This window comes from Mustela putorius, unplaced genomic scaffold (genome assembly GCF_011764305.1).
Source record: "Mustela putorius furo isolate JIRA1106 unplaced genomic scaffold, ASM1176430v1.1 tig00000242_pilon_pilon_pilon, whole genome shotgun sequence".
In the NCBI taxonomy this organism is placed as follows: Eukaryota; Metazoa; Chordata; class Mammalia; order Carnivora; family Mustelidae; genus Mustela; species Mustela putorius.
In genome coordinates, this window is record NW_025421325.1 from 16560906 (window position 1) to 16583721 (window position 22816).

The 22816-nt window shown below is 42.2% G+C and overlaps 1 protein-coding gene and 1 long non-coding RNA gene across 9 annotated transcripts in view; one reads left to right on the forward strand and one right to left on the reverse strand.

The window, feature by feature from the left end:
* The window catches only part of ELP3 (elongator acetyltransferase complex subunit 3), a 101458-nt gene extending 85864 nt beyond the window's left edge, over nucleotides 1-15594 (forward strand). For all 3 annotated transcript variants that reach the window (XM_004775132.3, XM_045078372.1, XM_045078371.1), the window contains one exon: nucleotides 14346-15594. In XM_004775132.3, the coding sequence (XP_004775189.1) occupies nucleotides 14346-14470 (125 nt within the window). In that variant the 3' untranslated portion in view covers nucleotides 14471-15594. The remainder of the gene's footprint in view (nucleotides 1-14345) is intronic.
* LOC106003964 lies at nucleotides 8201-20995 on the reverse strand. Of its 6 annotated transcripts, none has more exons than XR_006606261.1 (7): nucleotides 20840-20995; nucleotides 19931-20002; nucleotides 18641-18725; nucleotides 13920-14131; nucleotides 12951-13137; nucleotides 9616-9967; nucleotides 8201-8876 (listed from the first exon to the last, which is right to left on the reverse strand). It is a non-coding gene; the product is annotated as an uncharacterized LOC106003964 (long non-coding RNA). The 6 variants fall into 6 exon arrangements; XR_006606262.1 differs by having other exon boundaries at nucleotides 9732-9967; nucleotides 20840-20994; XR_006606257.1 differs by having other exon boundaries at nucleotides 8201-9967; nucleotides 20840-20989.
* Between the last annotated feature and the right edge of the window lie 1821 nt (nucleotides 20996-22816).

The window sequence follows — 22816 nt, forward strand, 5'->3', positions numbered from 1 at the left end:
AGTATATCCACCTCAGCTCTCTTTTGGTTACTAGCTATTTTCTTAGTGATTACCTGAGGGATTACAATTAACATCTTAAACTTAGAGCAACCTAGTTTGAATAATATGAATTTAGTTTTCATAGTATGCAAACATTTTGCTCCATACATATCGGTTTCTGTTTTGCCTTGTTCCTGTCATAAATTTTATATATATATATATATATATATATATATATAATATCTTTATACCTATAAGTCTCTTAACAAATTTATAATTATTGTTTTATGAATTTGTATTTTAAATTATATAGGGGAAAAGAGGAGTTACAAACCAGTACAATAATATTGGCTTTTGTATTTACCTATGTAGTTAATGTTTAGCAGTGCTCATTCATTCTTTGTTCTTCTTCCCTCCTTCCTTCCTTCACATGGCTTTGACTTACTGTCTAATGTCCTTCTGTTTTGATCTGAAGGATTCTTGCAGGGTAAGTCTAGTGGTACAACCTTTCCTAGCTTTGGTTTATTTGGAGATATCTTAATTTCTTCTTTATCCATGAGAGATAATTTTGCTGTATATAAAATTCTTAGTTGACAGGTTTGTTTTTTGCTTTCTTTACTTTAAATGTGTCAGCCCATGCCTTCTGACCTCCATGGTTTCTGAGATTAGCTGTTGATACTATTGAGGATCCCTTGTATTTGATGAGTCACTCCTCCCTGCTTTCAAGATTCTTTGGCTTTTGATGATTTGTCTGTAATGTGCCTTGATAGATCTTTTTGAGTTTATCCTACTTGAAACTTTTGAGCTTCTTAGGAGTGTAGTTTCATATCTTTCATCAAATTTGGGAAATTTTAGCCATTTTTTTCTTAAATTTTTTTTTCTACCCTTTATCTGTCTCATCTCCCTCTGAGACTTCCATTATGTGTATGTTAGTATGCTTCATGGTGTTTCAACAGGTCTCTTAGGTTCCTTGTTCTTTTTTCTTTCTGCTCCTTAGACTGGATAAATTCAATCACATTATCTTTAAGTTCACTGATTCTGTTTTCTGTCTGCTCAGATCTGCAATTGAACTCCTCTATTAAATTTTAAATATTTTTGCTACTGTACTTTTCAGCTCTAATATTTCTGTTCAGTTTCTTTTTATAATTTCTCTTTATTGACATTCCTCCTTTGTACATAGTGTTTGATTTCTTTTAGTTCTTGTTTTGAAGTATATATAACATTGTATAAATTTAAAGCATACAATATGTTGATTTGATAAATTTATATATTGTAATATGATTCACATTATGGCATTAATAACACCTCTAACATACCACATTATTATCATTTCTTTTTTGTGGTAGGATTAAGATCTAATCTTTTAGCAAGTTTGATGTTTATAATATTGCTGTCTATAATCACTATGCTGTGCATTAGATCTTCAAGAATTATTTATCTACAAGTTGCAAGTTTGTACCCTGGTACAGTATAGCTCCTATTCCTCCACCCTCCCAGCCCCTGGCAACTAACATTCAACTATTTTTTAAGGTTCTGTATATAAGTGATATCATATACCATTTGTCTTTGTCTGATTTTATCACCTAGCATAATGGCCTTAAGGTCCATCCGTGTTGCAAATGGCAAGATTTTTTTCTTTCCCATGGCTGAATAATACTCTGTTGCATGTACTGTATACCCTACACCACAATGGGTCCATTCACCCATTGACAGACACAAAAGTTGTTTTCATATTTTGGCTAGTGTCAATAATGCTGCAGTGAACATGGAGTAAATATATCTCTTCAGTGTCTTGTTTTCATGACTTTTGGATGTTTATACCCAGAAAAAGAATTACTGGATCATGTGATAATTCCTTTTTTTTTTCCTGGTAATTCTGTTTTTAATTTTCTGATGACTCCATACTGTTTTCCAGAGGAGCAGCACCAATTTATATTCCCACCAGCATGCACAAGGGCTCCCTTTTCTCCACAGTCTTAGTCTTGCCAACACTTGTTCTTTTGTCTTCTTGCTGGTGGCCATACTAACATGTGCGAGGTCATATCATTGTGGTTTTGATTTCCATTTCCCCGATGAATAGTGATGTTGAACACCTTTTCATGTACCTGTTGGCTGCGTGGATATTTTCTTTGGAGAAATGTCAGTTTAGTCTCTCTGCCCATTTGTAATCATTGTTTTTTGTTACTCAGTTGTATGGTTAAGTATTATGGATATTAACCCCTTATTCATATATGAATTGCATATATTTTTTCCCATTCTGTAGGTTTTTTCATTGTTTTAATTATTTCTTTTGCTATAGAGAAGCTTCTTAATTGCAGTCCCCCTTATTTTTGCTTTTGTTGTTTGTGCTCCTTTGGTTCTTTGTCCATTGTTTCCTTCAGCTTCTGAGCATATTTAATACAGTTGATTTTGCCTGGTAATGCCAGTGTCTAGGCTTAAGCATAGCTTTTGTCAAATTCTTTTTTTCCTGGATTTTCTATTGTTGTTAAGATCTGCACATTTGAATATTATGCAGGTCAGACTGTCCTCCTCTGTAGGGTTGCTTTTAAGGGCTACAGTCGTCCATTTGTGTAGTGACTTTTCCAAACTGTTTTTGTAAAGTTGATTCTTCATTGCATGTGGCCCCTGAAGTTTTTGTTCTCTCTGCAGTCAGCTTGTGACCCAACAGGGATGTTCTTAAATGTCTGGATCTTTAAAAGCAGGAGAGGGTAGTGTATGTCTCCTCAAATCTTACAATAAATACCCCAGGGAAGCCACAGCAAGGAGGGAACAGAACAAAAACACTAGTCCCCCCAAGAGCCTCCAAACCAAACAAAACATACAGCCTCACATTCTTAGAGAAAAGGATTTATTGCCCACCATGGCTGCAGCCAGCTACATAGAAATCAGGAATAGTAGGTGCTTTGCATCTGCTGCTTTCCTGTCATAGTTGAGCAGCCCCTTCCTCAGGCACCCCCCTGGATGCTATAAAGTTCCATTGTCCCAAAATAGTTGGTTCTGTTTTTTTCCAGTTTAGTAGTAGATTCAGTGGAGCAACTGATCTCTGCAGTTTCCTACTCCACCATTTGCTCTTTTAAAGTCTGTTTTTTAAAAGACTATAAATAGAAGGGATCCCACTTCCTATACCAGGTTACCAATGGCACAGTCTTTAACTACTGTAGAGACACTAATGATTTGGGACATGAACAAAGTAGTGAGAATGATCTGTGACATACACATATTCTGCACTGATATGAACAGAGCCACTTGATTTCTGAATTAGAAGATTGTGGGTTCTCCTATATCAAACACCCTATGAAGGAAAAAAAAAAACCTAAGAGCTATAGGATAACCAACCACCATCAGCCTACCCTAAGTTAACATAGTAGCTTTTAGCTTTTATTTAGATTCTCTGTGTCTGCTTTATAAGTTACCTACTTTTATTTTTTGTTCAATTTGTCTTTGTTCTTATCTTAGTATAGCCATTTCAGAATGGCTAGAGGAACTTTCAGGCCGCCTGGTAGCAGGTTGGGTCTTAGAGCTCTACTCAGGTAGTCTCTGTATCTTCCAAGATCATAGAGAATAAGGTACTAATGTGCTGTATTTTTGACTTGGAATAATCAACTGCTTTCAAGAACTAAGATTATCTGTGGGTAACTTTATAAGATTTTTTTTTTTTTTTTTTTTAGAATAAGGGAAGAAAACCTCTTTCAAAGATTTCAGGTCATTGAGTTTATTGGTTCATTTTCAAACGTTAGGAATAAAAGCCTTTCCCCAACTCTCATATGTGTGCATTATTGAAGAGTGAAATATTGCCATCCAACTAAGAGATCAATGAGATGTAATAAAGTCTCATTTCAATAGCAAATGAATGAAACTAATGAATACATTTGCCTTGTATTAATGCTGCTAGGCACATATCAAGCACTCAATAAATAGTTGATTAATTGAACCCAAAACTAATTAAAACAGTTTCTTTATTTTTATTCCATGATTTTTTAAAAATGATCATGAATCATCATCTCAGTCTTTTGCGCCTAGTTGGAAAAATCAGATTTAAGTTTCAAAAGATAGATTTAGCATATTTTCTCTTTTCGTGTTTGGCTCTAGGAATGTGATGTAGGCTGAATTTTAATTCAGTCCAACACATGACTAGCGATGAAGGGGACAGCCTTGTGTCTTAGCTGAGGTAGTGTCAAAGAACTGGAATGCTCCAGATTTCAAATTCATTTTCCTACTTCAGACATGAAAGCTTCTAAATTATTAGGTCAGAAATTTTCTTTCCTTGAAGAATTCTAGCAGATAAAACTCTTAATTTCTAGCTCCTAGTACATACTCAATAATTACATGATATTAAATATTTTTTCCTGTATTAAATCACATTAGTAATTTCATGTGCTTCCTTTGTCCAGTTGGAATCACTAAACCCAAGTTTTTCTGATATTCCACATACATGAGGCATATATTTCCTTATTTAATAAACAATAGTTAAAATTACCAAATCTTAACTAATCTGTCATTTTTAAAAGTTGACAGTAAACTGTAACAAATAGGACAGTTCATTAACTGCTAAACAAGAAATTGTTTAACCAATGCCTATGTCGTCCTTACTTAGGTCAAGAACATACGCAGCATCCATATAATAAGTACCCTCTCTTGACCCCTTCCATCATCCTCTCCTTCCACCTCCTTGCGTTCTTCCTTCTAGCAGCAGCCTGGCTTTTTTGGTATTTTCTTCCATGTATTCTTTTTATACTCCCATTACCTAACTATGAATCCCTAAACTGTAGTGTAGTTTTGTTGTTAGTTTTAGATAAATGAAATCATTTTAGTAAATTTGTTGTTCTGGCTGCTTGTGTGCAATATAATGAGATGAAGTCACGTTGTGTGTGGCTGTGTTCATTTTCACTCATTTTCATTGATATATAGGATTCCGTTATGCAAATATCTCACATTTTTTTTTTTATTCTTGCTGGATATTTGTATAGCTTCCAGTTTGGGCTCATGAATATTCTTATATATGTATCGTGGGGCCCATGTGCAGACATGTTTGTGGGCAGTGCACTAAGAGTGGCTTGTTGGATTACAGAGAGTTACAGGTGTTTATAAGAATCTACAAAGTGGTTTCCTATACTGCTACCAATTTTTACTCCCACGAGGAATATGTAAGAGTTTTAGTTGTTCAGTATGTATGTGGTGGTATTTTCTGTAGTTTTAATCTATATTTCCTGATGACTGATGTAGTTGACTGCCTTTTCATATGTTTATTGGTCATTTAGATATTTTTTGAACTTTCTCCATGTGTGATACTTTTTAAAAAATCCACAAGACATTATTACTAATATTATTGTTATATACATTTAATATTCATTTGGACTTACTGTTACATTTATTACTTTCTTTGCTCTTTATTTTCATTGCTATATAGGATCCTATGATATGAATATATCACATTTTATCTGTTTTATTGTTGATGGGTAATCAGGTAATTTGCAAATACTATTTTCTTTATGCCTAAAGAATTTACTTTAGTGAACTAAATTTGATTATATGACGTGTCATTATCTGATTCTGTTCTTGAATGCAGTTTTCACTAAGAATTCTGGGTTTGTATTTTTTGGCTTTCAGCACCTTGAGACTTTTTCCACTGTCTTTGGCTTTTAATGATACAGTTAAGAACTCTCAGGTCTGTCTTCAGGATATCTCTCTGGCTGCTTTTATGATTTTGTTTTTTAATATTGTCTGGTTCAGAGTGTGTTTTCTGTAGTTTTACTATGGTGTTCCTGGGTATGGGTTTTCTATGCTTGGGTTTCTTTCATGGGGGAGTTGATTTTTTTCTTTTTTAAATGAGTAATTTTCAGCCTCTATCCCATATTGTCTCTATCCTATTTTCTCCCCACTTCCTGGAACTGCTGGTAAACATACATTAGACCTACTCATTATATCCATTGTGTCCCATACCCTCTTTCCCTACCCCCATTGCTTTGTTTCTCCATGTGTCATCATTGATAGTTTCTTCTAATTCGGTATAACCTACTGCTAAACTCACTCACTGATGCCTTAGTCCTCATTTTTCAGTTCTCTGATTCTAGTATCTTTTTCAACTGTTCTATCATGTTTTAGTTTTTTGTTGCTTTTAAATAGTCTTAAATTCAGTCTCTATCTCAGTGAACTGTAGGAAGCATAGTTCTTCTACAATTTGCATCAGAGGACCTCAGATCTGGAATACCTGCAGCCTTTTGTTACCCTGTTGTCTTGTTTAAAAGTATATCTCATCACTTCTTATTTGCAGAACATTTTATGAGAGAATTTGCTTTCAAGAATACTTCAAAACCTAGATGATGTTAGCTTCATCCAAGTAGGATCTCTGTTTCCTTTAGCCAGGGCATCTAAGAGCACTAGTTGTCCAAGAACAAGGCTTGAGGTTTATCCAGGTCATGTGAATGACCTCCCCCCCCCACCCCCCGCCTCCAGCAGTCCCTCTCTCCACTTCAAAGTTGAACCTTTCAGAGACAATCCAGAAAGGGAATTGTTACCCTGGAGTCTGTGCCTTTACCAGGCTCTGGATTCAGACTCTTTTCTTTTCCTTCATCTTCTTGAATCTTAGAAGCAACTCTGGCTTTCAGTTACTCCCACAGTGCAGAGCACCTTTCATGGAGAGGAGTGAGATGAGCAGTATTATAGCTAGTTCTCTGCTTCTGGTGGCCACATGACTCCTACCCAGTCCCACTTTTCTCCATCTGTTCTCTGTAGATCTCAGCTGCCCTTCCTGGATTGGCAACCACCACCAAGGTAGAAGTCTACTCCCTTCTTAAAGCTCACCTTTTCTCCTTATTCTCTGCCTGATAATAACTATTAGACCTTTGGTGTTTTGTTTTTTGAATTTGTCTAAATTTTTAGATTGTTCTTAGCTGGCAAGTTGATCTTAATCATTTAGTGTGCCACAGTCCAGCCTGAAGTCACCTTGTTTTCTATAAGTTTCATACTCCTCCTGACTTGACTGCCCTTCCTCTGGGATCTCGGTTCCATCATTTTTCCATCTTTGTTGCTCCCCCCCCTACACGTTTTCCCTCCAAACTCCTTATGGTATTTTTCTTCATTTTAGAAAGGGTGACAATTTATCAAGTAGTTACTGAAAAGTAACAGTAGGTCTCACACTTGTAAGCCTTATCTGCTTACAAAGTTTGTTATTGCCTATGTTATCAGACAGTTTTATGTAACTTTTCTTACTGAGCCCTATTAGTGAGGTGAAAATAAGATCACTGTGTTTATTTCATCTAGTGATTTATCAAAAATTATATTGACAAACTAGATACAGGTATGAGAGGTAAGTTGATGAAGACAAGCCAGTTAGTTGTCCATTCTGTGCAGCTACTAGAGCAGACTTGACGTTTAAAGCCAGAGTGGGGGAGGTGGCTGGGGCACTTATCTACAATACCCAGTGCTACCCCAGCTATAGCTTAGCAGAAATACTGTGAGCTGTGGAGACAAGGGACCTGGGTCTGAATTATGGTTCCGTTTCCTAACTCTGACCTATTGTTAGCGCCCTTTCTGGAACTCACATTCCTCATAAGATAGTAATTCCAGTCTTGTTAGGTTTTGTGTGTGTGTGTGTGTGTGTGTGTGTGTTGGCAGGGGGCGGGGGGAGTCTGTTGTTTAAGATTTTATTTACTTTAGAGCGAGAGCATGCTGGGGAGCCGGGGAGGGGTAAAAGGAGAGGGAGAAATCTCAAGTGGATTCTGTGCTGAGCAGGGAGCCTGACATGAGGCTTGATCCCAGGATCCTGACTTCATGACCTGAGCTGAAGCCAAGAGTCAGACGCTTAACCACCTGAGCCATCCAGGTGCCCCTTTGTTAGGTGTTTGAGTTAGTAGGTCAGATATCTAGATGCAATGCCTGGCATTTCTAAATGCTAAATTCCTCCTCCCGCTTTATACTGTAACGTTGTTGGGCTTCCTTTGTTTTGAAATGGAGTTAGGTGGGGTGTAGGCTCATCTCCTGCTCCTGACTTACTTTCTCTCTTAAAGGGAATATGTGTTTTCAGTTTTCTCAGCCTCTGCTTTGGTGGAGGATTTATCCTTTTAGAAGGAAAGGGCTGCAGTAATACGAAGAAAAGAGCTACTTTGTACCCAATTCAGGGACCACACTGACTAGTTTACTCCTTTTGCTTACTTCTTCCCCCCGCCTTTGTTTTCTAAAATAGAATCAGAGTGGAATTTAACAGATTTGTTCCATTTTCCTCTTTTATTAATCTTAAGATTTTGTGATTTTTATTCCCCCACTTGTACTAAAGATCATTAAACAACCCGTAATTAAGCTACTCCTTAGTCAGTGGCTGAGGCAGTGGCATGTAGGTACACACTTCGTGATTTCCTTTCTTTCCTCAGTATTAAGAATATGCAAAACTTAAGCTAAATGGTATGCATTTTTCAAAGAAAGAAAGGAGAGGGGGTCAGAAAAGTGGAGGCATTTTCACCCACTGTGAGGGGTTTGAGGCTTGAAGGTATTGGGTACAGAAAAAGGATCAGAGAAATACTCTATCCCCTGGTTTCTCCTAAGTGATAGGGTCCTAGGAGGTAGGCAGCTCATGGCAGCCAGCCTTGGAGCAATTAGCTGGAGATCACAGTTGGGTAAGGAGCACTTCCACATAGTGCTGACCAGCTCTCTCTTCCTGTCACCCCATCAGAGTGCATGGCATCCCAGGTCTTTACCTCTGTCCTGGGGCTGCGTTCTGTGTAAAGTTCCTGCACACAAGTAACCAGGTTTATGTTCTTCTCCAAAAGAGCTATAGATCCTGGGGCACAGGTGAAAGCCAGGAGGGTAACTATAGAGGCTGGTCGCTGAAACCGAATCACAGAGTATCACTCCAACACATTTCAAGATACTCTTCTTTCACCATATCTCATCATCATCAGAGCCTGCAAAGTGGTGAAGATAGAACATTTATCCAGCCTCTGAGAGTAGGAAAGAGGCCCCCAAGATCTACGTAACTTCTGGTTGTGGGTTACAGAACTTGGAGGATGAAAGGAAGCAGGCATTTGGCCCACCCCCACTACTCCCCATCCTGACTGCTCTGCTGACAACTGGCCATAGGGCACCCTGAGGGCTGCTGTGTGTCTGTGCAAGTCCTGCTCGTTCCCCAGCCCAAGGCTTTGCAGACCCAAGAACTCAGTTACATGCACAGCCCACTGCATCTCTCCTCAAGGGCAGGAGCAGCTTTAACGCTGAGGCCTGTGACACAGCCTGCCGACGTCAGTCTGGGAGGCTGGCTGACGTCAGTTGTGACACGTAATTGCTTGTTGTTGGCCGAATAACAAGAGGAAAGTTACTGTGACAGGACTGTTTAGAGCCCTGCTCAGCACGGAGTGGGGATGGGAGCAGGTGTGACCTGCACCCAGTCTGGGTGATGGTGTGTTCTCCTTCAAGCTGGCTAAGAGCACTAATGCTTTTGGCAGTCTGTTCTGCAGATTGTAGAAGGGGGGGGGGGCACATAGAAATACAAATGGGGAGTATTTTTGCTTAGTTGGTTAATACCCAGTGGAGGTCAGACTTCTCTCCCCCAAATTCTTAAAAGTTCTCAGAGCCTCCAGAAGTAGATTTTCCATCTCAGTGCTACTGCATGTTACTGAAAACAAAGAAAGGAGCTTGAAAGTATACCTTTCCTTCAAAAAAGCACAAAGCCTAAATGTGTCTTCTCAAGCTGGTAATGATTTCTAGGGTGTGTGCCCTGTATACAGGCAGAAAGGGAGAGCTCAGGGAGTCTCTATGCTCACTGGGAGTCACGACTGAGGAAGGCTTCATTGTGCCCCTGTAGACCTGTTCTTCTCAGCAACGTGCTTAGGAAATCTGGACACCCTCAAGGTGAGGAACTTTTGCAGTTATCCGAGGCCTGGCTAGTCCTGTCTGGGAGCGGCTTCTGTGTCACCTCTGCTGCTGGTTGTGGTGGATAGATACGGGTTGTAGCATGTCTCAGGAAGTAAAGTCCACTGATCAACAGGACATCTTCAGTCTGGAAATTGATGGTGAAGAAAATATCATCATCTTTATTTGAAAGAAGGCAATTAAACTATGTCTCCAGTGACTAAGCTGAGCAAAACTGGAAGGAAACAGATGTATTATGTGACTTCCTCTGAGTAGAAAGCTGGAAGCATTAACAATCTGGCGGATGAACTGATAATTGTTGAAGGAGCTGGGTAATGGGTATGTGGAGGTTCAATATACTATCATTTTTACTTTTATATATCTGAAATTCTTCATAGTGGATTAAGTCCATGGAAAATGGCATCTGCTTTGTGAAATTAGAATATATAAAAAAAACAAATATTTCTTTAAAAATTGGGGGCAGTTTTATTAGATATAATATTATAAATTGAAAAACAGACTCTTAATCTTTAACATAACAAGGTGGAAAATTTGTAACTTGATGAAGAAGTCCTGCCCTTAATGCCTTTTACATTGAGTCATTCCCACTGACTGGGCACCTAACAACACAGTGGCAATTTTTTCTTTTTCTTTTTTTAAAGACATCCCCCAGGAGCACAGTTCTCTGTATGTATACCACATAATAACTGTGAATACAGTACAGTATATCTGTAAGCATTCATTGCATGTTCATGATATGCCAGGCGCTTATTAAGCCCTAATGATGGAAGTCATGGACTTTAAAGAGCTTACATTCTGGGAGGGGAGCTAGACATGCAAGTAAAATAAAGCACAGCATGATTACCAAAACAACAGGGCGGTAAGGAAGGGATGAAGCTAGCATAGAAAGAGGGGCTATGATTTCTTGCTTCTTTGTGGATAGTGGATGTATGTGCAAGAGTCTCCTGGTGGTTTGTCCAAGTGGGCGGTTCAGTGTGAAGTGGGCCGCTCATCCTATTCCTTCTACCTTATTTTACTGAATTCTCTAGACAAATTGATCTCTCAAAATACATTGAAACAGGGGCGCCTGGGTGGCTCAGTGGGTTAAAGCCTCTGCCTTCGGCTCAGGTCATGGTCTCAGGGTCCTAGGACCGAGCCCCACAGCGGGGAGTCTGTTTCCTCCTCTCTCTCTCTGCCTGCCTCTCTGACTACTTGTGATCTGTCAAATAAATAAGTAAAAATCCTTAAAAAAAAAAAATACATTGAAACATCTATTAAATGGAGTGTCCCTCTGAAGCTTTATTTTTTTAATTGAGATACGTATACGTGTTAAGCACACCACTTAATTTTTTTAATTTTAATTTTTTTTATTTTTTTTTATAAACATATAATGTATTATTAGCCCCAGGGGTACAGGTCTATGAATCGCCAGGTTTACACACTTCACAGCACTCACCATAGCACATACCCTCCCCAATGTCCATAACCCCACCACTCTCTTCCTACCTCCCTCCCCCCGGCCACTCTCAGTTTGTTTTGTGACATTAAGAGTCTCTTATGGTTTGTCTCCCTCCCAAGCCCATCTTGTTTCATTTTTTCTTTTCCTACCCTCCAAATCCCCCACATTGCATCTCCATTTTCTCATATCAGGGAGATCATATGATAGTTGTCTTTCTTCGATTGACTTATTTCGCTAAGCATAATACCCTCTAGTTCCATCCATGTCGTCACAAATGGCAAGATTTCCTTTCTTTTGATGGCTGCATAGTATTCCATTGTATATATATATACCACATCTTCTTTATCCATTCATCTGTTGATGGACATCTAGGTTCTTTCCATAGTTTGGCTATTGTGGACATTGCTGCTATAAACATTCGGGTGCACATGCCCCTTTGGATCACTACATTTGTATCTTTTAGGGTAAATACCCAGTAGTGCAATTTCTGGGTTGTAAGGTAGCTCTGTTTTCAGCTTTTTGAGGAACCTCCATGCTCTTTTCTAGAGTGGCTGCACCAGCTTGCATTCCCACCAACAGTGTAGGAGGGTTCCCCTTTTTCTGCATCCTCACCAGCATCTGTCATTTCCTGACTTGTTAATTTTAGCCATTCTGACTGGAAGCACACCACTTAATTTTTACATTTAGCTACATGTTCCGATGTAGCTACTAGATTTAGAACATTTTCAGCACTCCAGAAAGACTTTGTTCCCTCATTCAGTCCATACTGTCTTCCATATGAAACCAGTACTCTGACCTCTAGGACGATAAAATTAGTTTTGCCTCTGTCTGAACATTGTGTTAACAGGTGAACTTATGTTAACCTTTTATATCTGGTTTCTTTCATATACATTAGGTCTGTGAGGTTCATCCATGTTCTTACAGAGAAAGTTCCTTTTTCAATGCTGTTTAGTATTCTGTTATGTGAAAATACAGTTTATCCATTCTGTTGATAGATATTTGGGATATTTCCTGTTTGGATATTATAAATTATATCTTTTGTTGGATGTAAGCATTCATTTCTCTTTTCACTCAGGAGCAGAATTGCTAGGTTATAGGATATGCTTACAGATACAGAACTTTAGAAGAGGTTGTGTACCTCTGGGGGTCTGAGCTGCCACCTGACCTGTGCGGTGTTTTTGTTTTCCCCTTGCTCTACCCTAAGTCACAGTGTTGAACAGAAGTAATGATTAGAACAGAGACACGGTACAATTATGCGAGATGGAGTATTAGTAATCCTTGATTTCAAGGGGAAAGTCTCCAGTGACCTGTTCTCACAGGTCAGTTTTGTGACTTTTGTCATGCCAGCTTTAGTTCCATTTTCTAAACACTTGAAAAATTTTGAAGGGGATGGGAAACAAAACATGGTGGGAAGGCCTATTTCTAAATAGCAAATGTTTGGACTAAAGAACTAAGCTAGACTTGAAAGAGCTAACAATTATTTGATTCCAGGCACAGGCCTCTGCATTAGAAATACACTTGATCAACAAGGTAAATAGAACTTCCATCACACAGGGAGGCAAGCAGCACATAGTCAACCGGGGGGTGGGGAGAGCCGTGGGCGGCAAAGCACCATAAAGACACATGTTGTTGTTTTCACTCACATTGCACACAGTGCTCTGTGAATACTTACATTACCGACACCAGAGGCAGCAGTTTTCCACACATCAAGCAATTCTGCAATACCAGCTGTAATTCAACTCCATTCCAACACTGTCTCCCTGGAGTTAGCATCAGATCCCACGGGCTAAGGGCTCAAGCCTGCAAGAATGTCTTTACTTCAGATGCCCATTGCAAGTCCAGCTTGTTACCTGTGTGACCTATAAATGGAAGTTTGCATTACCCCCCTCCTCAGGTTCAACTAATTTGGTAGGGGGAACAGCATAAGCAAAGAGACCTGGAAGCAAGAGAAAGAGCCAGACATGCAGAGAGCCTGGAAAAATTTTAGATTCACCAAGGCTGAAGCGCATAATGTTAGGGAGAGAGTTGTAGCAAGAGATGAAACTAGAAATATAAGCAGTTACCAGTTCATAAAAAACTTTTAAAAGAGTAACAACAGCAGCCAGTGTTTCTGAGGAATCGGCCTTTTTCAGACTCTGAACTAATCACATTTCATAGACAGTCTCGTTTAATACTTGACACCCTTAAAACTTAAGTATGTTATTACAGACGATCAAATAATAGGGAAGTTAAGTAAGTGGCGCAGGCCACAGACCTATACAATGACAGGTCTAGGTCTCAGACCCATAGCGGACTGATCCAAAGTCCATCCTCTTAACCACCCCTGGAGATACTGCCTGAGTTACTGTGCTCTATCCTCTTAGGAGCTCAGCGTCTTATGTGTAAGACTGTTTTTACTTTAGGAACACCACTTAGGATAGTGTTTCTCTAAAGAAACTAAGTTCCTGGATCTTTAGTACTGACTTAAATCAGCTACGTTGTTTAAATGCGTGCAAACTTAAAACTGGTATGAACTCCTCGTACTTACACTGCTCATACATGAAAGTAAATATGCCAGTTAAGACAAACAAAACTTTAGTAAAGTGCAAATTGAGTAGCATTGATTTAATGTGACCAATATTTTGCTGAAATTGTCACTCACGCTGCGGAGGCTGGCGCAGACACTAAAGCGCAGCTCTTCCTTCCGGGCCCTTTTCCTCCGGGCATTCCGTGCAGACCCCATTTCCCACGACCCTTCTCACAGCTTCCTGGAAACGCTACTGCTGTTTGGCTGCATTGAGAGTGTGGACATTTCTCACACAGATCCACCTCCTCTCACAGGGAGGTGTCCGCAGGATTGCAACACGCGAGGCTCTGAAATACAGTTTCTGTGTTTTAATACAGCTTGAATTCAAAATAATAAAAATGTTCCAAACTTGTTAAGGTAAGATTCAGTCTGGACTGGAATTTGGTCTGTGAATGAGTGGAAGAGGGCAGCTGTGAGGGGGGAGTCTGCTGGCTTTTGAGGGTTTTACGAAAGTTAGACTTTGTAGACTTTTCTTAACTTCAGTTTTCTGCTGCTTCACAGGGGTCGGCACCAGGAATTATTACAGAAAGATTGGCTACAGATTACAAGGTCCGTACATGGTAAAGACACTAAAGGAATGGCCACACCAGCTCACCTTGATGCAGTCTCCTCCCGGCAGAAAATAAAAATTCAAGATATTTTGAATACTCAGCAGAGAGGCTGAGCTAAACAAATGGACCCAGCCTGTCTCCCTGGCAAGGAGCTTCTCCCTCATCCTACAGCTGCGGAGACTGGAATCTGCTCTCAGGGCCAGGCTGGGTGTCTGCTGACCAAGCCCACCGAGCTTCGGTGCTCAGAGCTCCCGTTCGCCCTCCTCTGCATCTTCTCAAGTCACATATCCAGTTCCTAAAGTCTGCATGAAGCCTCCAGTTGACCTGCCTTGACTCATGCACAGTGACGAAAGCAAAGTAACTCATTTGGACACCAGCATTCGTGAAATAAAGCTAGCTATTGTCATTCAAGGAATAAACTTAGGAGTAGGTTATTTATGTCCTGTAGGGACAGAAGGATTGGAACATGGGAAAACTGTTTGACTTTGATCTCTGTCCTTTTATTTGATATAAATTCCGGCACAAGAAAATGAGCTTTTGCTTTAATGGAAATCACTCTGATTCCTGTGCTGATATTTGAAAGAACAGTGTGATGGGGAGAGAGGAACTGAAGTTGTCAGTTGGTGTTTCCAGCCTGAAACCAGCCTTCCTCACTTGGGAGTCTGCCATCTGCAATGGGCCGTTATAGACAACCTTTGTTTCACAATTTGTCTTGTCTGTACTCTCTTGACCCCTACAAAGCAGCGAGGGCACCACTTCTCCCCAGAAGTGGCTTCCCCTGTTGTCTGTCCTGAGCAGGGAGAGTCTGAGCCGCCCTGCCTGGGCAGGAGTGGCTCTGAGTCCAGATGCGCTTCCACAGAAGCCATTTCCTGCACCATAATTCTTTAAGATGGGTTTCGGTTTGCTTTAACAGAAGAAAGGTAAGAGTTACATGCCCTTGAAAGCAAAAATGTGGGAAACAAGCCCAAATCTAAAAATAGGGAAAAGACTGGTTTTTTCAAAGGTTCATATTCTAGAACTGCCTCTTTGTAACTTCCAGGTGATCTTTGAGGGAGACTCTGCCTGGAGATGGCCAGTTCTTCAGAGGCTTACCCCTCTGCCCTTGGCTTCTGTGGCATTTTACAAAGGTTTAGTAAATGGAATTAATTCCCCTGAAAGGTTCGAAAAATAAAATCTTCAGCCTACAGAGAGGAATCATACAAGGTGTTTCTCCTTTCCCTGTTACACACATAGTGACATTTGCTGTGAATTCGTGACGCCGCTGACTTCCTCTGGGTGCCACGTACTGTTTCATTTGGCGGCCACACAGCGCTTAACCTGGGTGTTCTCAGGGGCGCACTGTGTAATCTAGCTACTTCTCACTTTTGCTTGTTTTTCCTCCAAAATTGAAATTGTTAAACTCACGGTGCGTACACTGCACTAGCTGTTAGTACACGTAACGGGGGGCAAGGAAATGGAGAGCATGCTGGCCCAGCCTTGCCTCTGCCTGCAGTGTGGCCGCAGCTTCCACAAGAGCTTCTGTGCCTCCAGTTGCTCGTCCTCAGTGTCCTGCTGCCCTAAAGGGATCCACACGTGTAATGTACAAACTGGTCCCTTATAAAATTGTAAAAAGGCTTATTTTAAAGTAATAACTCAGAGCAAGATTTTAAGACGAAATTCCCTAAGAACATGCCCATTTCTGGTGGCTGTCAGCCAGTGTCCCATCTGGGTTTTCATCTCAGGCACAGGAAAATAGCTTGCTTTCTAGCTCATCCTCAGCCTTCCTTGGAGTGAGTCTCCTAAGCTTGTGTAAAAGCTGCAGAACTTTTAAAGCTACGAGGGTTAGAGGGAGAGCAGGCAGAACTCTTGCGGCCTCTCCTGCCAGGAGAGGCTTCAGCTGCTCTTCTGACTGCCCAAGGCTTTTCCTGGCGAGTGTGGTGCTCGGCGCCTCCACAGCCTGGCCAGCCTGGCCCTCTCAAAAACGTACCCCTCGGTCCCACGGGCTGCTTCTTGAGAAGGGTCAGCCGGGCAGGACCTGCCAGCCTCAGCACGGAAGGTTTAAAGCTTGTGTTTCTGATCCATATTGAGCATACCTTAGTAACCACCTCAAGCCTAGTCAAATAGCTCTGCTTTTAGTTCCCCTTGTTAACTCCCCTGGGTATTAAGCCATATCAAAAACAGACTGAAATCTGAGTAGAAAATAGATTTTAAAAATAGGTTATCACCAAGTGAAGGAGCCTGGTAAAGATATGGTTTCTTAAAGTTGAGAATGGATCAGATCCCTTTAATGGAAAGATTTCTACTGACCCAAAGGAATAACTTAAAAGTACAACTTAAGAACTAAAACCTGTTCTAGGAAAATAGCTTCAGATTGCAAATTTCTATTTCCAAAGGTATGTGGGTATACCTGTTTTAGAGATTATCATCTAATCGAAAGCACAATTTGTTCATAAAGAACTTACAAACCCCTGAGTTTAAGAAAGAGCTCAAGACCTTGATTCTGAAAACCCTGAGGCTCTGGGGATGCCCCCTTCACCTTTTGAGCTGCATTTAAAGATTTATTTACTTACTTGAGAGAGAGAGTGTTGGGGGCAGGGGAGAGGGAGAACAAGTTTTAAGCAGACTCTGTGCCAAGCACAGAGCCCAGTGTGGGGCTCGATCTCATGACGAGATCACAACCTGAGCCGAAATCAAGAGTCAATCACTTAACTGGGCCAGCCAGGCACCCCTACGATCCCTGTTCTAATGGGAGATAAACACCCAGCTCCTTGGGCAAGTGCGAGGATCAGATGTGGTCATACTGGAGAAACAACGCATAACCATGACATTCTCATATATAAACAGTTGTTACTCTAGTGAATGGACTTCTCGACAGGAGCGTGACCTCGGGCACGTAAACTTCCTCTGCTTCTCAGCAAGTTCCCAAAGATGACAGTCACTCCCTCCTGCGGTAGTTGTGCGGATTAAATAAGCTCATGTATGTGAGGCTCTTAGTACACGGTCTGTTCAACATAAAACACTGCCAGTACTAGGCGTTATTACATCTAACAAAGTGTAGTCTTTGGCCCATTTTAAAAAGGGAGTTTCATATCTGTTGGCAATAAAATGTGGCTTTTTGCTAGAATCTCTAAATTTCGCTAGAAGCCAGTCAGGAAAATAATACCTCTGGTGCTCTGAGACCTTTTGTCCCATCCTCTAGTTGGTCCTTCTAGCTCATTCATCTAAATCTAGGGTTGCAAACTCTCAGATCCATGCCTGGAGGGACAAGAGACTAGCTGAGATTGGAGCAGCAAAAAAAGCATTTTAAAATAGCACTGTAGGGACGCCTGGGGGGTTAAGCCAGTGGGTTAAGCCTCTGCTTTCCGCTCAGGTCCTGATCTCCGGGTCCTGGGATGGAGCCCCACATCTGGTTCCCTGCTCAGCAGGACACTGCTTCTCCCTTCTCTCTGCCCCTCTACTCTGCTCATGCTCTCTCACACTCTCTCTCAGATAAGTAAATAAAATCTCCAAAAAATATAAAATTAAAATATCACTGTAATTCTGAGAGCTTCCCAGGATGTTGTCCAGTACCAGTATGGCCTCCAGTCCCCCCGTGTGTGCTGGTGGCTGTGCGTTCAGGGAGACCCTCCGAGGGAGTTGGGGAGCGGCATAGTGCCACACTTCTGTGTATGCCAGCAATGCATTTGTGTTTCATTCTGGGCAGGCTGTTTCAAGAACTAAGTTTACAGACTCTTCAAAGAAACTGATTTTAACATCGACAGTCAAACTCATGCCCATTAGAAATAACAAACTGGCTGCTTTTTTATGTCCGAACATGTATGATTGCTCTTGCATCTCTTCACAAGCCTAGAATACCCTCGTGGTCCATCTGGAAAACTCCCTCAAGGGAAGGAGCTAGGATCTGCTGAGCCCCACAGGGCTGGGCCCTGCCTTGGGCCCTTCCCACGCCTGATGAGGCAGTCCTCACCCAAAGGGGAATGCCACACTCCCCCACGTGACAAAGGACCACACTGCCTGGTGTCCTCACCTCTGGGCCTTCAGTCCCAGGCCGGGCCACCACACTGCGCAGCTCCAGTCGGTGGCCATCCCATAGTGTCTGGGTCACACGCAAGGGAATAAGAAAAGTGCCCACACCGCCCAGCATGGCAGCCCAGGTCTGCGGCTCAACGGATTGAGGGTTCGAACACAAGTCAGTGACTCGGCCTCTCTCGCCCTCTTCTACCCACCATGTTTCCTGTTGTAAGGGGAAAAAAACTTTCAGCCCACCTGTGTTTAAAGTTGTTTCAGTCAGCAGGTTCAACGGAGCAACGAGGCTGTGCTTTCATGTTATTTCATCCTCCTACCAACCAACCTGTGAGGAAAATCCTGTCATTGTGCCAGTTGCGAAAACTGCACATAACAGAAGTCAATGAGGTCATCAAGAAAGAATGCAAAGCAGAGAGGCTTTTTCTTTAAGTGAACATAGCTTGTGGTTCTAAAAATTATATATGTCCACTGTAACTAATTGAAACAGAAAAGCCCAAAGTCCCCTGAGATCCCACCGTCAGAGACAACCACGGTAAACACCGACAAACAGCCTCCATCCGTCTCCCGCACACACATGAGCAGCCCCACATAAAATGCTCGCGCTGTGCACATGACTTTGTAATGCAACAAAAGTAAACCTCTTTCCGTGTCGCTACACATAGATCCGCTGAATCCTTTTTAATAACTACCTATAATTAATATACCTACAACTTCTATTCTGTTGTCACAGATGCCACAGTTTAAGCCAGTCTTTCATATCTTATATTGTCTTACATGTCTTACATTCTCATTGTCACAAGAGCTAGAATCCTGAATGAAGCATGGGAGCAGCACACGTAAGTGTATTCAACACTGAGATGTGCTTCTTTACGCCTTTTCTCTACAAGCATTCATTCATCCATCCGTGGCAGGTCTCTTCCCTGTCTGCCCCCAAGTCCCTCAGTCCCACATTCACAACCATCTGACAGAAGCAGGGGGAAGGAGCAAACCTGTCTCGCACTCGCCCTTTTTCACTCAGAAAGCAGCAGCACAGCTGATTGTGAGCAAGCCCCATGATGAGAAATGTCAAGCAGCCTGTTCGCAGAAAGACACTGGAGCGTGAACATCCTCTCGTGGAGATTAGAAGTGACCAAACCTTATCTTTTCTCCCCTGATGGAAATTACTGTTTTGAGTCAGAGCTTTTGCCAGCTAAAGCACTGCAGTGAAGGTTATCCTCTTGTCTCAGGGATGATCTTATCTGTGAGGCTAGCAGCTACAAGATGAGGAAGATGACAGTTCCTGCAGTCCCAGCCAGGGCAGGTGGCGAAGGGCTCCACACCTGAACCTCTAGGAAAAGCCAGTCTGCTTTGAGCTGCCTGGGATCAAGTCTCGTTTCCACCTGTTGTCAAGTTTTCCAAGAACCGGGGTCTCAGACCACTACGTTTTTGGGGTGCTAAGGCAACAGGCAAAGGATGGTTTATGTCCATCTGAGGAAGGAAGGCTTGGAAAGCAGGGGTTGGTGGGGGGCGGCAGAGAAAGGAAAGTAGTACCTGTTGAACAGACAGTCCTGGTATTGCCTCTCCCAACAACCTTCTGAGGAATGATGGCCTCCATTTTACACACTAGAAACCAAGGTCCCAAATAGTGAAGTGAGTTAACCAAGGCCACAAAACTAGGAAGTGAAGAGCTGAACATAAAGGCAACAGTTCGGCATTCACAAACCAGCAAAGATCTAAGGACTCTAAAACCTAGGAGGAGTGGTAGCTCTAGAAGTTCTAAAACAAAGGGCTTCAGGGGTGCCTGGCTGGCTCAGTCGGTTGAGCTTCCGACTTGATTTCAGCTCAGGTTGTGATATCAGGGTCATGAGACCGAGGCCAGCATCAGGCTCCATGATTGGCAGGGAGCCTGCTTGAGATTCTCTCTCTCCCTCTGCCCCTCCTCCACCCCCATGCTTTCTCTCTCTCTCTCTCTCTCTCTCTAAAACAAATAAATAAATCTTTAGAAAGGGCGGCGGCTTCGGGCTGGCAATTGGGTTAGAAAAGGATTTTTTTTAAAGCTACTTTGCCTAGCAGCCACTGTCTGCCTTCACTCCACCTACCCCAAGCTACCTCTTGGCACAACTGCCAGTAAACTCTTCCTTAAAAAACAACTTGATGAAGAAATGCAGCCAAAAAGTACATCCAAATAAAGAACTTCGGACAAGGGGCAATATGGAATGAAAGAACCGGCAGTAAGTAATCAATCTATTTAATTAGAGAACTGAAACTAACTCTGAAAGCTACTGCTACAGAAAAGAATGGACGCTTCTGGGTTAAAATGGAAGACTGAGCACACAGATCTAGTTTGGTTCCCACCAAAGCTCACAAACACAGACTAAAGGGGATTTTTAAAAATCCATACCACAGGAAGAGTAGAAGAGACAAAAGTGGTAAGATTTTGGAAGGTAAATAGTAACTCACTTAGCAGTTGAAATGAGCAATGGAGAAAGTTCACAGCGAATACAGCTCATACCACAGAAACCAAAAGCCACAAGAACGGACAGCAGCAAATACTGGAGAGGAAGGGAAGAGGCCAAAGTGAGGAGGACTGATAGTGGGAGTCATCTGACAGCAAGTAGGTCCTTGGGTCCCTATGCCAGCTCCCTCCATTCAGCAGATGCTCTGTTCCCACCTCAGCAATAGCCTGGGGGGTTATTTTCTGAAGAGGGTCAAACAGGATCTTTGAAAGAGAACCAACCGTAGACAAAGTTGAAGGCTGGTGTAATGTAATTGAAAACAGGATGATTAAGGGAACCCACGCACACCAAATAGTGAGTACTAAAAGTTCCAGTCCTCTTCCCCAAGTCAATTTTCAGAATTTTGGCAGCTAAAATTTTCCCTGCAGGCCAGAAATTGAAAGGCTCTTCCGGAGACTCTAACAAACCCCAGAGGAAAGACCAAAAAGGCTGTCATTTGGAGTTCCTCAAAAAAACAACCCAGATAGCAAGATCAGTAAGCCCCAGAGCCACATACTGTATGTTTGTATCCCTCCCCACCAACTCATGTATTGAAGCCTCAAATCCCAATGTAACAATATTTGGAGATAAAACTTTTCTTTTTTTTTTTTTTTTAAGATTATTTATTTATTTATTTGACAGAGAGAGATCACAAGTAGGCAGAGAGGCAAGCAGAGAGAGAGAGGAGGAAGCAGGTCCCCTGCTGAGCAGAGAGCCCAATGCGGGACTCGATCCCAGAACCCTGAGATCATGGCCTGAGCCGAAGTCAGCGGCTTAACCCACTGAGCCACCCAGGCACCCTGGAGATAAAACTTTTAAAGAGGTAATAATGGCAAAGTGAGGTCCCAAGGGTGGAACCTTGACCCAATAGTATTAGTGTCCTTATAAGGAGAAAACAGGGGAGAGTGACATCAACAAGATGGTGAAGTAGGTTGTTCTGACTTGCTCCCCCTCACAAGGAGAACAGCTGACAATTGTTCATAGGCAAGACACCACTGAGAATTCTAGAACATGGGGATGAGGCTGAAGCATTCCCCCAAACCACAAGAGACCAAGACAGACAGCACTAGAAGGGTGAAGGGAGTGGCCCATGTGGATTGTACTGCCCCTCACCCAGGCTGGAACAGCACTGCACCAAGAGGTCTGCCCTGAGCCTATGGTACCTCCAGTGAGAAAAGAAAGCCTATGGTGGACATCCAGCTCCCCCAGCAATGTGGGCGGCTTCCTGGGAGCCCTATCGGGATTACAGGGGAAAATGAGGGGTTCAACCACTAAGAATCAGATTGTGATGGAGAAGGGGGAGGAGCTCACAACAACTAGCAATAGGATCGTGACCCAGTTCCTATCGCAGCACCCTAGTAGTAGTACCAATGCTGCAGCTGCTTTGTTCATTTGCAGAGCCAAGATGGCATAGTCTGGCCAGAGAACTTGGCACATTCTAGGTCTACCTAATTCGGGTCCTCAAACAGAGTTTTGCTGGGCTTGGAGCCTGGTCTGCCTTCACCCAGACAGGGAAGCTGAGTTATAGCCCAATCCATTGCTGAGTATAGCTCCTGGACCCTCCTGACCAGAAAGTCAGATCAGGAACACTGGGAAGCTGCATGGCCCAACATGCTGAAGATGAGCAGAGAGAATGGAAGGCAGAGCTGATCTGCAGAGCAAAGCCAGTGACACCATTTGGCCAGAGAACTTAGGGGAGCCGGTTGGTTTGAGTTGAGACCACAAAGAGTCTTGCCAGGCTTGGAGGGTTCCTCGGCTTTGTCCAGGCAGGGAAGCTGAGACATAGCCCAGCTCACTGCTGAGTATAGCTTCTGGACCCTCCTGACCAGAAATCCTGACAAAAACACCAGGAAGCTGTGTATCCCAGCAACACTCTAGCAGAGAGTGTAACACGCAGAACTGATCATCTGCAGAGCAAAGCCAGTGACACTATTTGGCCAGG